This window comes from Sturnus vulgaris, chromosome 3 (genome assembly GCF_052056855.1).
Source record: "Sturnus vulgaris isolate bStuVul1 chromosome 3, bStuVul1.hap1, whole genome shotgun sequence".
In the NCBI taxonomy this organism is placed as follows: domain Eukaryota; kingdom Metazoa; phylum Chordata; class Aves; order Passeriformes; family Sturnidae; genus Sturnus; species Sturnus vulgaris.
The window spans coordinates 37,005,359-37,022,621 of record NC_142245.1 but is presented as its reverse complement, the minus strand read 5'-3'; the positions used below and the strand labels follow the sequence as shown (position 1 = coordinate 37,022,621).

General features: G+C 40.9%; 1 protein-coding gene across 1 annotated transcript in view; it reads right to left on the bottom strand.

The window, feature by feature from the left end:
* The window catches only part of LOC106852139 (visual pigment-like receptor peropsin), a 30,236-nt gene extending 15,361 nt beyond the window's left edge, over positions 1-14,875 (bottom strand). Inside the window, exons 1-2 of the mRNA XM_014874566.2 lie at positions 14,183-14,875; positions 5,510-5,715 (exon numbers count right to left, since the gene is read on the bottom strand). Coding sequence (XP_014730052.2) covers positions 5,510-5,715; positions 14,183-14,303 — 327 coding nt within the window. The 5' untranslated portion in view covers positions 14,304-14,875. The remainder of the gene's footprint in view (positions 1-5,509; positions 5,716-14,182) is intronic.
* Between the last annotated feature and the right edge of the window lie 2,388 nt (positions 14,876-17,263).

Genomic DNA, 17,263 nt, shown 5'->3' with positions numbered 1-17,263 from the left:
AAGGGCCATTGTGCTCAGTCTCGCAGGCTTTGGTCACTTGCCTGGTGAGAGGAGGGTTGTGGCTCTGAGCTCTGCTCCGAGACTGGAGGTGGCAAAGCTGGAGAGCAAATGAGGCTCCTCAGGAAGTCAACAGAACAAGGTGATGGACACGTTCTCACCCTCTGATTTTTTCTTTTTTTCTTTACTTTCAACAGAAAAGATTGTGATTCCTTGGTATTCACAGCCATTTCCTTTCCTTAACTGTACAAGAATTTTCAAAAATTAAGCAGTGCCACTGTAAAAAGCAGAGGGATTGCTGACCCATTCTTCCTTTACCCCCACGGATTGTGTGAGAGAGCTGGATTCACTTTTCTCATTTAAAGGTGCTCAGACCCACATTCCCTGCCTTGGAACACAGACTCATGACTATTCATCATAAGGGGGTGCCCAACTATTCCTACAGCAAACAAACACTGGGCCTAGAGACTGAAAGCAGCTCCCTCCATTAGTGTCAGACATTCACTGGAAAGAAGGGAACCCTCCTTGTCCAACAACATTGTTAAAACAGGGATTTAACATGTCTAATTTAGCTTTTCTTAGACATCCCTATTTATCTGGGATTTCAGATGGCAACTTGATCAGCTATACCATCACAATCTGGAAAATCTTCTAAAATGCAAGAAATCCCAGACATCTGTGGGCCAATTACTTCTCAATGCATACACACTAAGTCTGGTGCTTCCAGGTAATTTTTGACTTCCTGGCCACACCATGCTGTTTTGGGACGCACATTCTCCACAGACCTGGTGCTGTCAGGCAAACTGTGCATGAGTATGCTGGGGCTAACAGAGCAGAGCAATACCTGTGTGCATTACTGCTCACCACCACACTGCCAGGTGCTTCTGCACAGGGTATGCCAGACAGGAATAAAGAAGCGCTGTGTGAAGCATGGAAGCACTGCAGGATTCAAAACCAGATTCCCTCCCTGCTTTGTAGTAAACCCAGCCACAGGATGAAGCAGTCATTTCTCCCTTTTTTGCTCCCCTCAGTGTATTTATTATTCTGCACAACAGGAAGCAGCTTTGTGAGGCTGAAGGCAGGTCCTTGAAGGCTGGCTCTTGTGATGGTGAGGGCAGGCTGCAGGGACAGTCAGTGGGGGCTGGATCCTGTCACACAAGCTACTCTGGTGCTCACTAATACCTCAAAGTGGACCTTTTTTTTAAATGATTGCTCCAGAGACTGTTTCTGTGCAGAGACAGATCTGCTGGGGATGCTCTGGCACCATCTGGCTGGCCAGATGGACTGGGAATACCTAGGCTGAGAGTGAGGTGAGTGCATCTGTGGTAAGAGCGTCAGTCAACACATCAGGGACAGGGGGTTTGTCTGTGACAGTACCGTGACCTGGAGATAACCACCCTGTGCTCTGGGGTGCACAGCCCAGACACATCTCACATGTAAGAAACAGCCAGAAATAAGAAATGCTTTTTAAAAGAAGCCTATGCCAACAGATTGAGAACATGGTAAGAGCAGTCAGTTTTCTTGATCCTTGTAGTAAAACCTTTACGTGTTTGAAAAATTAATGTTTAAATAACCAAACTGCATTTTCAAAAATAAATTTTAAAAATTAGAAAAAGTGAACTACTGGAAACAAATTTAAACTGAAGTACTAGAATTATGAAGGTTTTAAAATTCTAAGGCACTCCACAGTCTGTTCTTGTTTTCAGACATGACTGCAATGTACCTATGGAGTTCAAATAGGTTATAATCCTTTCCCTGTATTTAGAGGTCTCCTGAAGTCTGCATCTTTTGTTGTATTTGTCATGTGATTAAAAAATACAAGAAAAACTTTCTGTCTTGTGATAAAAAAAGTTCAGAAGAAGCCATATTTGCCTGTTGAGAATGAGTATTTCTCTGCTTTCTACACATAAGAACATTTGCACACAATGTTACTTACAGGTTTCAGTGCAACTTCTTGTTCAGCACATCATACAAATAAAAATATATGTGAAGAATAAAAATATATTCTGAGATAGCTTTTCACTAGGAATATGGTCAATGGGGAAACAGATGGCTCTTGGTCACTGGGTTATATTCCCTGACCTGAAATTTACCATATTACCAATTTACTTACTGATCATATTGGGAGAGGCTAAAAAATGGATGTGCCAGAGACTGACTGTCCTTCCTCTGTCCAGTTCAAGAATGAGGTGGTGTTAGAGCACAGGTATAAAAGTGAAAGCAGATTCCAAGGGCTACCATTGGAAAACTGTATTTGTACAGAGCATTCAGCAGAGGCAGCATCTGGATATAGAGGTACCATGTAATCTCATTCCTGAGAGAAGAGCTCTGCCAGACTCAAAAAATAATGTTTGGCATGAGAACGAAAAGTGTTATTTCTTCCATGCAGAGGTGAACAGGAGAACTCCTTTCTGTCCCTTTCAGCAGGTATGCAGTGAGATGGTCCTTGTAGCTGGAGGTGCATCTTTTGTTACAGAGAGGTTTCAAAGACTAGGCTGTTTTGAGAGAAGTACTCTTTGTCTGTCTTTCCCCCACTCCCTTCAGCCCAGGCAGCTAAGGATGGTGAACCTTAATGCTGAAAAATGTTACCTGAGGGCACAGAAGGAGACCCGAGTCAGAGGAAAACAAAATAGTTAGGTGGATTAAGTGAGGTGAGCTCTTGAAGTTTCTTCATAAACAGAAATGACAGGCTAGCTTGGGAAAACAAAATTTCCCTAAGCATACCTGACAGCAGAAGCTGACTGATCAATGGGAGCTAATGTGTAGTGAACCAGACAATGACAGAAAACCAAATGAGGCCGTCTTCTAGATTCTGCAAAACAAACCAAGTGAGGGAAAACGCACGGGCCATGGCTCTAAGGAAAGAGGCATGCTCATGGATGCAAAGTGCCATCCCAGATACCTGCAGAGAAGCCTGAGTGCATGAGGGGAGCAAGTGACATCAACCTCAGTGGGTCCTGACAGAAAGCATGGGCTTTACCTTCATGGCACAGTGCTCCTCATGTCCTCATGTTCTACCTGTGAGATCCCTTCTAGTAAGACTACAAATTCAGACTGCAGCAATCAAAACACTACTGCTGTTCAACATTAAACATTTTCAGAACTACCTTTGTGCTGGCTGCCCACACATATCCACATATTTTCATGGATTTTTTTTTTATGCACAGAAGTTTCCTGCTATTTCTGCACAATATTCTTGCTAGAATCCAGCAACCCTATTTCCATCGCCTATTTTTTCATCACTGGCTTCTATTCAAGTTTATTAATCCAGAAGATGGATGTCAGGGTTTACACACGTTTTTGAGGTTCCCCAGACAGAGTAAAATCTCGACAGAAAGAGGAATCCTAGGTGATGTTTTCTCAACAAGTCGTAACCAGCTTGACCACTCAACAAGTCACAACAAATCCAAACTTAATTCAAAGTACAAATTGACTTTTCCAGATTACCATTAATTTTTAATTAGAATTAATAACAGTACAAATTCATATTTGGAATGGTTAATGTTACCCTCTACAGAGGACTATGAAAGCAGAAATTCTAATGTTTTGCAAATCAGAGTGTTAAGAAAAGCCAATACATTATTAGTGTCACGCACAAAATCTTTGGATCCCAGTATCTTAAAACTTTGCTTGATATCCAAATTTTACAAAGGAATGATTTTTAAAACAAAAAGATCCAAACCCAATTACTTAATACACCCTGACCAACAAACTATCTGTGTACCCTAAAAATGTTACAGACCACTTCTCCCCTTGAAAAGGCAGTTCAAGTAAACAAGATTAAGCACACATCCATCTCACAAAGTTCAAGCACCCCTCTATCACAGCATTTTTAAATCTTAAAAAAAAAGGTCAGATCATCATAACAAGACTTAGTAGCTCCAAGTCGGCCAAAGAGGGATTCCCATTCAGAAACATCATGAAAGAAATCTGTAAGGCTGCTGACAGAAGTTCCCGTGCAAACCAAGGTGCACAGACACAGGGTGCCATTCCTTGCCAATTGCTCTGTGTGCTGTTTTATACAGGCCCCCAAAAAGACAGGGCTCTGAAAGAGCTTGGAGTAGGGATGCAGAAAGGTCACTTAATGCTACCTCTTCCGACCTTGTGAGTTGCAAGCATTAAGTTACGCCACTGACCTCGGGTCAGGATTTCACTCTGAATGGCTTACCCTGTCTTATACAGGAAATCTGCAACAAAGCTAGAACTGAAGCTGGAGATTCAGATTTTGCCTTTCCTTCCTCAGTCATAGCTGAATCTTCCTTGAAAGAGGGGAAAATATTAATCTTTAATTCCGAGTATGGGTGTGAATTTTACAGTTTTCAGGTATATTTTTATTTATCTGAAGTCTTCAAAGTTTTCCATTAATGAAAAAATTCAGAGTTTCTGCTCAACAGACCTTAGATTGCAACTGCAGGTGATCTCATTAGAGAAAGAGTCGATTTTGCTGAGAAAAGAATTAGCTTCATTTTGATAAATCCTTTTCTGGCAAATGACTATAGAGATACATTTTAAACAATGAAATAATATTTTTTAGATCAAGCTACAGCTCCTAGGTTAATCAGTCTCTTACAGGAAGTCTTCCTCTCTGCATAAACGGAACATTTTTATTGAAATGGAGAGGACATGACCTGTAAATGTTCTTTCATCTATCTTGCACAATAGCTCAACTTCCTCCTTAAAAAAGCCCAAAAGTCCAAATACCCAAGAAAAGAGGATTATTTCTCTCTCCGTTTTCCTTCATCATGATCTTTCTCACACCTTGCCGTAGGCTATCCTGTCATTTTCAGATTTTTGATTCCCTGATGAAACAGAGTATAATCTTTCTCACAGATGTTGCTGAAAGCACCAGGGAGCCAGCTTTGTGTCTATCTGTCCATAGGGTGCATTTATATTCTGCCCACACAGGTATGTTTTGGAATTAATAATAAAAACTTTTTCCGAGTACTCCAACAAAAAGCTGCCTCCAAGATCAGGGATGACTGTGCCTTAAAGTGAAATCACTCATTCAACCACAGGCAATGAATCAACCAAGAGTTTAGAAATCTGATTGAAGAGTTATAACTGAGTTAGTGCAAAAAATGTCATGCTAAAATATATGGTTATGCCCAAATGCTGTGTAGAGGCTTTGCTCTACACACCTGGTCAAGCAGGAGTCGACATTGGCACTTCAACATTTGGCTTAAGGCAACAACCAGGTTGGCTTCAGATGACTTGAAGACAAGCACAGCCCATGCCTTGATTTTCCAACACGAGTGTGAGCTCTGACACGAAGTAAAAAAATACCAAACTAGTAAGAACTATTGTGAATACACAGGAAAAAAACCCACTGAAAACTGATGAAGCACTGATCTAATGCATAGATTTATAGATGTCACAATAGAGAACACTGTCCTTTTGAAAGCTTAGTGACTACCTCCTTTCATTCTTTGGGTCCTGCCTGGTTATTTATATACAGCACACCCACAGTTATAGCTATACCCTTTTTGTCTAAGTAAGCATAATCATTTCTTACCTGGCAAGTCCATATTGATGTGATAATGAATCCATCATCTCTGAAGACATTGAAGATTTCAATGATGCCCCGTGAATAACCAAACACAGAGATACTGGCATCTGACACTGCCAAGTTAAACGTGAGGTAGTCGGTAGGCTGCAGAAGATGTCTTTGTTTATACAGGACAAAAATCACAATGCTGTTTCCAAACCAAGACAACCAACCTGGAAAAAAAAATTAAATCCATGGAACTTGATGATCTTTAAGGTCCCTTCCAACTCAGTCCATTCTATGATTCTATGAAATCAAAAAGCAAATAAAGAAAGAAGCTGTTGAGTGTGTAAATGTATAACATATCTTTTAAAATTCCCTTGTTTTCCATTAGAAGAGTATTAAACCACATTATCTACTAGAAAACTATGCATGAAACCTTTCTGAGCAGCTGGGCACATCAGAAGTAGGAGCAAGTGAGTATTGAGTGCAGCAATGAAACAGAACAACCACAAACAGCTGCTGCTACACCTACTGAAGATGCACTATTTAAGTGCCTAAAGTGGACTTTTTTCCCTAGAGTTTTGTCCTTAAGTGGATACATGAAACTCGTAAGTGTAACATCTGGGAAAAATAAGAAGGAAGAAAGATTGGTAGAATGGAGCAGAGACTACAAACAATCTGCCAAAATCTGCAGCTGTTTAAGTTCCCCATATACAATAATGGATACAGAAAGTTCATGCATGTAGCCAGAGAGTTGCTTTATCAATTCTCCTTAGAAAAGTGCAGCTAATACAACTAGGTTTATTTTCTTGGAACAATCTAGGATCTCCTTGCAGCAAAGTCTGCCCCGGATGGGAATATTTTTCAGTAATGCATATGAAAATCCATATGAAGAGAATGTTTGTAATAGAACTTCAAAGTCTCTTTTATTTAATTTTACAGAAAGTTGTATTCTCTCTTACTCTCCAGGAACAGAGATGCCTGACTTGTATGTGTCTAAGTACGTGAGCAAAACACAAGGGAGATAACTGTAAAGCTGGTGAAAGTCAGACACTTACTGAGAGAGATCTAGAGTTTCCAAATGTCCACAACTAATGCTCTGCCCATCAGTGCAAGACCCTGGTGGCTTGCATCCCATTTTTTGAAATTACATAGATGTGTAGAGATGAATGACTTCTAACAGAAAGTATATTGCTAAGTGTCAGGTTCAGTGTTGAAAAGGTGGCTTAGCCAGTTAAGGGGGTGGAAGGCTGAGCAGCACATCAGGCAGCACCTGGCTCCCGCCTGGCTCCTGCTTCTATCCCACAAACCAGCTCTGCCACTTGTGACATTGGTGGCCTCACTTCACCTTGGCAAGGTAGAGCGAGACATGACCTCTTTTGAACGTCTGCTGCCTACGACAGGATAAGGAATGCAACACGTGGTGGCTTATGCCAGGTTATAATATTACCAGGTGAGGGAGAAAAGAGCCACAGCCCTCTGCCCATGCCACAAGAAGCAGATACCCCAGAGTTAGGCTACTGTATATTGACCCAACAAGAGATGAACAAACTCAATAAAGGGGGATGTGACATGATGGCATTGCACAACACCTCTGGATATTCCAAGGAGTCTGTGTGATGAAAGATGGCTGATAGGTTTAATGTTGTAGCAAGAGGGCAGCTGCCTTCCTTCGGGAAGCACCACTTCAGTGTCAAGAATCCAGCACTTCACTGCCAGGCTGCTGGGACTAAGAAGGGAGGAAATTGCCTCTCAATCTCCAGGCCATGTGGGAGTCTCAGGAGCTGAAATGCCAATGAGCAAGGCACTTGTTCTGTAAAGAAAGAGATTGGGCAGATACCTCCCGGTGAGGTGCTCTGGGAGGGAGGTGGCTGATGGGACAGCCCCTGTATGGCTGTATAAACTGCTCCTTCTGTGGAGCAATTTACTTTTAATAGTTTCTCTTTGCAGCATTGCCAAGTTGCTGCTGCTCTACCTCTTTTAGCAAATGCACCCTGGTTTACTGAAGAGCATTTGAACTGGGAGCTGGAATATCTTGACCAGAAATAATTACTGGTGCAACGATACACTGAGATACACACATACATTCTATATATACACCTTGCTGTTACAAGATCAGCAATAATAAATAGATCTTGTTCTGGCCACTAGGTGACAATATTTCTTAATCAAGTCTTGTTTTGAACAACTGCATGCACTTTAACTCAGGGATTTTCTGACTTTCGTTTGAATCTAGGTATTATAAATTGGCAGAGCAGGGCACTGGTGGAGGAAGGCTTTGGGAATGCATGAGGAGAGCCTGCACTGCAAACATGGGAGTTGTGTTGTTTGTGTATGTTGGTTCCACTCTCTGCAAGGTAAGACAGCTATCAAGGCAGTACGTATGAAATATTTTTCCCTGTCCACATGAAGACATAGTGCTAAAAGGCAGACAAAATAAAATGGCACCTCCTTTGTAATTGGCAAAATTTTGCCAGTTCAGTGTAATGGATAGGAGGGCTACCCTCACAGAGTCAGACACCTACCCTTCCTGGGAATATACAGAGCAGGGCAATGGAGTTTACAGTTAAAGTGTCTTAAATAAGAACTTGAGCAAAACATCACATCAAACAACGCTGCACATCTTAGAGCACCAAGAGGTGAGAGAGACACAGTTCTTGTGATAATTTTTGGGAACTACATTCACAAACTGAGGTTGGAGATGAGGGAAGCATTAAGGGAGATAAGGTTATGGAGCGAGTATGATTTCTGTAGGTAGGCACAGTCCTTTTAAGCAAAGCAGTGGAGCACTTGCACTGGTGTATCCAGTCCCTGAAATGGTCTGTCTAGGCAGTAGGCCATATTAAGTCAGAGTCAAAAAAAACCCCCAAATACCAAAAAAACAGAAGAAAATAAATACTTCATAAACCATGGAGTAACAAAATCAGTGGTCACATAAAAGTGCTGTCAGCTAGAGTGGTGACTGTGGGACACTGGATCTCTGTGCCATCGGACACAAGTGCTAGTCTGCGTTGCTGCCTGTATTGACTGACTGACTTAAAGAACCCCAAACAGACCATCCCAAAACAGAAAATATACCCAACCAAAAGAATGCCTCAAACCAAACAACCCCTCTCCCTTCCTCCCCCAAGCCCTGACAGCATAACAGGGAGGAAGGCTGAAGATGCAAGGCAAGCACAGCAATAGCTCTGCCACTCTCAGTGGGGGCAGAGATCTCCTCAACTGCATTGCAGGTGCTGTGTGCCTCAGGGGACACCAGAGGTACATCAAGAGCCCAGAAAGAAACCTCTGAACTTTGAAGAGCCTCCATGTTACCAGGCGTCATCTCAGTAAAACAGAAGATAGAAAAGAAACAACTGAGGGAACTTGTTCCATCCTTTGCAAGCTGTCACTAATATTCACTCTTAAGAGTATGCAGAAAAAAACTCCAAAAAAAGCCAGCCGCAAAATCCAAACCCAGCATACTAAAGTAATTATGCCGAAAAAAGATTTCAACTGAGGTCAAAACATGGTGAGAGAGAAAAAAAATGGCAGCTAGGTAGAAACTGAGCACTGCCACCCAGTATAAAGTTCAGGGAGGTATCACCACATAAGCACAGTCTGACATGAGTTGCTCATCAGAGAGATATCAGAGAGAGATCTTCTGACGTGGCAAAATACACAGATAATATGCAAATACTAAATAATTTTGCAAACATTGTGAGGTAGGAGGGATAGGATGGGCAGCAGTATTGAAAATGTTATATCACCCCTATGTAATTCAGCAGTAATCCTTCTCCTGGAATAGCACTCCCTAAGAGAGTATTTTAATCCACAGATGTCAAAAGTACTCCACCAGGGAGTCTGGTGCTGTTACCCATGATTTCTTGGGGAGGTACAGAGAGCTGCCAAGCAAGTTGGTGAAAGTCAGTTTGCTTGGCATCCCTTCAGCTATTCACAAACTCCCATGTCAGTGTGATGCCCAACAGCCCATGCAAAGAAAGCAGCAGAAAAGCAGCCAGAAAGAGTGACTAAGGAGGCTGAAAATCTTTCTGCTGAAAGCAACTGAGAACATTAAGACTGTTTAACTCTTAAGAATATCGAAAAAGTACATTATAATCTTACAAATATTTCTGTCAAATCACTCAAGCCTGTGCATTCAAACATGCCCTATTTTTCTCTCATGTACCTGATATGGTCTTTGAAAAAGCAATAAGCACCTGAGGCAGTTTCATTGTTAACATTGTTTCTGAAGAACTAAATTTGGCACAAGTGAATTGATAGCCCTGAGCTGCTCATCAAGATTTCCAATAGATTAGTTCACCTGTGCCCAGCCAAAATAGGTTATTTTGCTTTCTACTTAGACTTGCTCTTATTAGAAATTGTTGCACAGCCTTTACTTGTAAAACCTGGCAAGGCTGGAATAGAAAAATGGGAGCTACAACTCAGCCATATGCAGTTTAAAATATATTTGAAGCCTTAAGTGGAAGAGTTCAAGAAATGAGAGCAAAAGGTGAGGCTCAGTGTCACAAGACAAACTAGGCTTTTTCCTCAGCAAATAACCTTTCTCTAGGACAGAAACTGGATTGAGCATCTTAATGCAGAGCAGGCATGAATTAAGTCATTTACTTACACAACTACATATACACAAGTATAAATGCCTATCAGAAGGGGCTTGCTGCAAAGGATTTTCTGCTCAGGAAACTTTAATTAAAACAGTGATAAAATCCAGAGAATTGGCAAAGCTGTCATTAACTATTGCAACTGTGAAGTGACCCTACTCTGTTTTCAGTCTTCAGTGCCAATTATACACACACAATATCCTGTCCAGGGCGTATTGCCAATTCTGGCAGGAAGGAGAAGAGTCATCTTGTTTTAGACTTGACAAAGCATGGACAGATTATTTGTTCAATAAATGCAATCATTTTGGGGATGAATGTTCTGTGAATAGCTTGTTTCCTTTCCCACCTTCTCAGAGTTATCTGTCAAACAAAATCTCAAAATAACACTCATTCTGTCACTTGTCAAGTAACAGTTTACTATTACCATTCGGAAGTGTGTGCCTTTTAAAGGCATGTTTGGATCTTGTGGTCTGTTCTGATGGAATTGGTACTGCACTCAGCATGCCTTTCTCATGGAAGCACTCACAAAAAGTCAGAATATGTTCTCTAATAAATACTCTCTCCTACTGATTTTAAATTTCCTTTTATGCCTCTTATTTATTCTAACAGACCCAGTTAAATGTGAAACTAGGGGAAACAAACAGAGAACAAATTATGTATAAATGCAAAAAAAACCCAACTTAAGAATTCCAGTTAATAATTATGAAGTGAAAAATCCTTCATATTTTTCCCTGATGTCTAGCAACCAGCAGCAGTGGGTAGTGCTTTTAAATTACACCTCGTGATTTAAACTGTACAAGGATTTTCTACAGTACTGCACCACTTATGGCATAGGCAGAAAGGGGTCAGATGCAATCCCAGCAGCAGAACAAGCTTTCACCTGTCTGTTAGAGACAGCTCTGACCTCATTGAAGGGCAGGATGGGAGCAGAGTGCTGCCTTCAGGAAGAGGATGATACACAGGTGACCTAGCACAGGGTAACACAGCGTTCTATCACTTGCAGATAGTCCCTCTAAGAATGGGTCACTGCTGTCAGATGGGATTGCACGTTCCCCCCACTCTGCTGGTCCCACAGCCAAATCATTAGCAAGGAGAATGATGGAACTGTGGCTTGGGTGCCAAGAAGCAGTGCAGTGGTCTCAACATCCATCAGCATTTGTGAAATGTACCGTGCACTTCCTGCTGGTTTGCAGCCTGTGACACCCCTGCACTCAGGATTCCATGCAGGGTGCTCATCTGGATCCAAAACTGCCTGGCTGCTGTGCCACCTACAGCACATACATCAGTGTCCTGTCTGTCACCTATCACAGCTGGGCTACCTGTGAGAATTTCCAGAAGGGGACACACAGAGGCCTTATCTCAGCAAAAGGTGTCCATGGCTCCTGGATGTTCATGTCCTCTCTCAAGATGTATGACTCTGGGAAGATTTAGCCAAATATAGTTAGGTTTTTAGGACTTTATCCTGTGAAGGTGAGGAGGTTCAGAGGAACCCCATCTTCTGGATAAATGCTAATACCAATCACATACACCTCTTTGCTTTTGGAAAAGTACGTCAGAATCTGCAAGAAGGGGCACTGCCATACTTAGATCCAAAAGAGAAGAAAATGTTTAGTGACTACAGAAGTGTAATCACTGAAGCCATTTTCCAAGTCATCAAAACTCCAAGAGTATCAAATATGAACATCTTTGGGGCTTTGTGTAAGGAAGTATCCATAGACTCCTGCCAATGTAGGCAGTCTTGCCAGACCCCTAAAGCACCAGAGGCAAAGGGAGCTAGCACATGGACTGGCCTTTTTCTCTGCTGCCAGAAGGGCGAGAGGGTGTCTGCATGACAGAGAACTTGTTCTGCCACATCACAGCTCCCTGGATAGTACGAGTTTTGGTGTACATAAAACTAATAACTATAAATTGCTGTGGCTGGTGCTTACAGAAATGTGATAGTAGACCTTTGAGGAGAAAAGAAATTAGGACTTGCCTGATTTATGTATGACCAACAGATTTTTTCAGAAGTTATAATTTCCAAAAGGTATACCTACATCCATCAATTTTAACCAGATCTACACTACACTTAACTTGGAGTAGTGCTGCTGCTGGTTGCACATACTCTGCAAGAAAAGGAACTTGAGTTTTGAATCTTGAGGGACGTTTCAAGAACAGTAGCTATGACATGCAAAGCACTTGTAAGCTTGGCTGAAGGATCCAAAGAGATCAAATCCCAATAGCCTAAAGGCTCAGGCACCTAGATATTTGCTAGAAGATGTGAGAGGAGAACATCTCTGCTGGCTGATTGATGGAAGAAGTTTGAACTACCAGTGTGATGCAGAGGCAATACTGGGAGGGATCAGTAGAGTTGATAGAGTGTAAATATGAATGTGAATAGTGATGGCAAGACCTTGCTTGGATGCTGTATTCAGTCCTGGCTATAGGGCTACTGGGATGACAGGGGAAAATATATTATGAGAGGAGATAAATAAATATAATTACCCCCTGCCCCACAATCAACCAACCAACAAATTAAAGTTCCCTCAATTGCTTAATATAGGAATACAGAGGTTGACCTCAAGGTATGATTGTTCCTTCAGGAACATAGATTGCCCATAGGATGTCATTTGCAGGCAAAAAAAATACTTCCATCAAAAGGAGTGACCAAAAATTGTATAAAGTTGTTGTGATCACTTTAGCTAAGAATTTAGGTGAAGGCTTCTATCCAACAGAGAAACAAAATCAGGAACATGCTTTCAATTGGAAGAGTGACAACACCACCAAAAAAAACCCCTAGCCAATTATATGAGGGAGCATAATAGCTGTGTAAATGAGATTATACATTGTCTCAGTAGGGGACTGGCCTTGCTGACCTAAGATGTTCTTTCTAGTCTTAAGTGCAACTGCTTAATACTTTAGCTGATGGTGCAGACATTTCCCAGCCATTGACGAGGGGATACACAGATGTGAATAGAGTGGGGATAAATTGGAATACCTCTGATTTACCTTACAACCATTCTCCTAATCAACTCTCATAAGATAGAAGCCATATATATTTCTACTAGAATCTCTGTTTTTGTTCTAAGCACAACTTTCCCTAGTTCCTGTAGATAAAAATAAGAAAGTCCCATGTAAACATATTAAAATACTTATCATTTAATACTTTAACTTCCACAGGCCCTTCTCAAGTGTAAGCAGAGGGCTAATAAGTTAATTGAAAGGTGTAATAAGTTTAGAATAAAAAAAAATCTGTTAGGCAAATAATTCAAAAACAGAAACATTTTTGTACATGCTGTTTAGAAGAACAGATTTAATAAAAGTTAAATTTTCTTCTATTTTTCTGTGAGGTTCTATGGTTGAAATTTTTTATTACCTAGCATGCTTGCACTCTTTGAAATTTCATAAAGTTTCCTTGTGTTAGGCAATAAGTCTACCCAAAATAAATTTAAACAAGCAAAACAAAATTACAGTGGTATCAGAGTGCATTTATACTGAGTTCCCTTTAAAATCCCTGTTATACCCTTACAATAGCTGTCCTCCAGCAGAACTAAAAGAAACACTTGGTATTGTGACTGCTAACACAGGATAAGCTTCCAGTACCTAGATCTTTCTTAGATCCAATTTGAAGAAGTCAGTTTCTATATGCATCCAACATTTAAAGCAAGAACAATACAAATAATTAAAGTTAAGAACCACAAAACGTATTTTGTGTCTCTCCAGAAGATAATTGTAGGATGCCAACTGACTGTCAACAGTCACAACTTTGAAAATCAGGGAACATTTATTCAGTGGTACTAAAACACAAGAAGACATAGAACTATCATGTACTTCTGATAAGGTACTTCTTTTATCTTCCCACATATTAAGCTTAATGAAAATTAGTTAAAAGTTTAGAGCTTTGACTATTTATTTTTCCTCAAGAGTTCTGAATTGATTATAAATCTCTTTTTAACAAAAGCAAGCTGTACCTCTCTGATCTTGCAATTGCTTAAAAAAACAAAGTTAAATTTTCTACCATCCCGTTCCATTAAGGATAAAACATAAATGAATCACTTTGAATTTGATAACAACATCTATTTAAGACTTTCTTTTCACACCCAAGCCAAATACCTACCTAAAGCCAACAGGTAGAAACCTATGATTGTCTCTCCTTGCTCTGTTACAGCTGCCTCTCTGGTCAGAAAACTGATGTTGTTGTTCCTCCAGGGTGCCTGTGCAGAAAACTGGACAGACATTTTCAGTGGAGCTTCTAACCCAGAAATCACCCTTCCCCAGAATGTCCTGGTAAAAAAATGGTTCCAGCCTTTTCCTCAGTTTCTGCTTGCTGTATTCAAGGGAGGTCTCAATAAGACTAATGATCTAAAGAAGGAAATCTCGAGGGACAGGAGCTTTGCAGCCTTCTGACTGATTCTTCTTCACTAATCCTATCTATTAATACAGCCTGTGAACCTGTGGCCAGCAAAAGACAGCAGATTTCCTTGTATCTCATTACTGACTGCTACGTGCAAAATCTCTAATGAAGAGTGTGATTCTGACAAAACACACAACTTCCTTTAAAATAAGGTGACACCACATAACCTACTGCAGGCACACCCACACCATACTAATACGTTCCTTACATAGTCATGCTTTCATCTTTTTTCTTCACTGTAAATGAATTGAATTTTAATTCAAATGAAATTCAGGAAAAATATCGCACAAATTAAAAAATGGCACAGTGAAAAAAGCAAAACAAAACAGGGAGGTGTCACCACCTGAGAATGTGACTTTAACATAGCAGAAAAAATAATCTATTAAGTTACTTTACCAGCAGGATAGTTGTTAATTTAAAAAGAAGGAAAGGTAATTTCCAGTACAGGTGGAAAAAAATGTAAGTACTTTGGATCTTTAGATTTTTAGACTGCTAAGCACTCTCCAATCTTGAAGTAAGCTCCAAGTATAATGTGGGATTTTTCCTGTACTGTTAAAAAATTAGATCTTGTTTTGTTGAAGTGCATGAGATTTGAGTCACCTCAAAAAAGACTAAAAGTATTCCTGGCTATCAATGATTGTAGTTTAGATATGGCCTCTCTTACCAATCAGGTTGTAGTCTTAACTAAAAAAATTGAGTCTAAATTAATTCATCTGGATCAATAAAGTTTCCCGGTGAGCAACACATTCTCCCTGCACTGAAATCCCTGTTCTTGTCTTGCCCTGGCTTGTCCCTTCTCACCCTGGGCAGCAAACTGTGCCCAGTGGTGGCACCCAGCTGAAGGAAGCAGAGCACCTCACTGTGAATGTCCCCTGTCTATCCACAGGCTAAAAATGGAGTGTATTTTACCAGCTACCAAGAGAAAGATGAACAAAAGCATCACACTTCACATTGGGCAGAGACCTGTCCATGCCCCCTCTGCTCTCTCACTGGAAATGAAAGAGTCACCTGCAGCCCATCTGTGGGACAAGTCCAAGGCCCCTGGACATGATTCCTCAGCTTAGTGAGAGGAAAGAGAAGAGCTGCCCAGGAGTTTCCCCTGAGATGAGGCTCTCCCCACACTGTGCAGGTGTTTCCTGCTGTGCAGTCAGGACCTGGTATCCTGGAACAGGGCGTTGTTTCCCACCCTGCAGGAATCCACACTCACAGGGAGTACTGATCTGCTCCACCACAGGCAGTGCTGAGGTGGCAGAGCTCACTTGCTGACCACTTCCCTTTGTGCACAGGCAGTTTTCCATGGCATCTTACACGGGCCCAGGCTGCCAAGTCTGAGCTGGCATCTGTCGTCACACTAGTGCTAGTTTTCCCTACTTTGATTAAATAGGGGAGGGACAACCAGCAGAGAGTGTTTTACATGCAAGGAAACGATATTATTTACATGAATGTGACCTCTTTAGACATAAGAACTTTAAATGGTAATAAGTAACAATCATAATTATTCCTTTTTGCCAAAATAAAAGGCAAATTATATTATTTACCCTGATACTCTGAACCTGAATTTTGATTTTTCCCAGCTGTGAGTTTCTTCTGGCTTCATAGAAATACCGTAGCTCCATGGACACTTAAATTTTCCATTTCAATGAGAAAGTCTTCTGCCAAGCCTTATCCCTTGTAATAATAATGAGAAGGAAGAAAGAGGAAAAAAAAGACTTTTTTCATATTTAAGGAAAAAAAAATTGGAGTAAACTGCTTTCCACGGTTAAGCATGCTTTTTGATGATTGTTTTCACCCACCCACCCCGGTCTTCACACACTAAGAGAGATTAATACCTTGACTGGCTTGCAATTTCCTGCTTCCTTCCTCTGATGGCATCCTCCGGTGAAGAAGAGAGGCTTTGCAAGCTGCTGTGGTTTGTTTGGTGGGTCTGAGGTCACCATGCTGCCAAAGGAGAGAAAGGCTCCCTCTGCAGATTACAGGAGCCCAGTTCCATGTCTCAGTGCTCTGGTGGGGACCAGTTTAGTGGCTTCACAGAGATTATCCCTAGTGCCTTCACTGTCTTCACCAAGTGCTTTGAAAGGATTAGAGCAGCAGATGCTATGGGCAGTTCTACAAAATGCTGTGCTGGTACAGACAACTTACTGTGTTTGACACAGCTGTGACTGTGGGAAGGCATGTCAATAATGGACTTTGAGATGAAAGAAGGTGGTAAAGCACCCTCTCTAAGTGCTTTCCAAGTGATATATCTACCAGCACAAAAAGGCAAGTATCACAGCAGCACGGACTGGCCTGACACACTCAGCCTGGTTACATCAGAACCCAGTGTACTGTTTCCAATATAGAAAAATCCTAAAAATTAAAATTTGTGTGTGACAGAAAACACATGATGAATGTTCCTAACAAGCACCTGTTTTGCCTGCAGACCACAGAGATTTGGGCAGTTGCCAAAGGAGTGATTATGTCAGAAAGTTGGTGTAAGTTCTCACAGCACTATTCTTTCACAATACCTGTCATACATGGGTTAAAGGAAAGGACCATAGAATGAGGAGGCAAAAGGAAAACTATTCAGAAGGGATGGGTTAAAATAAAACATAAGCAGATAGAAAATTGATTGTGTGGAATGAAAATACAGTTTTGTCTCTGTAAGGCATAAAATTTTCTGAGATATTACAAAAATATAATTGAGGGATTTCAAGGCAAATCCAATGGTATATTAGTTGGAACATGTTTACATAGATTCTTTTTGATAAATTATTTTCATTTTTGTTTCACATTTTTAATTAGAGC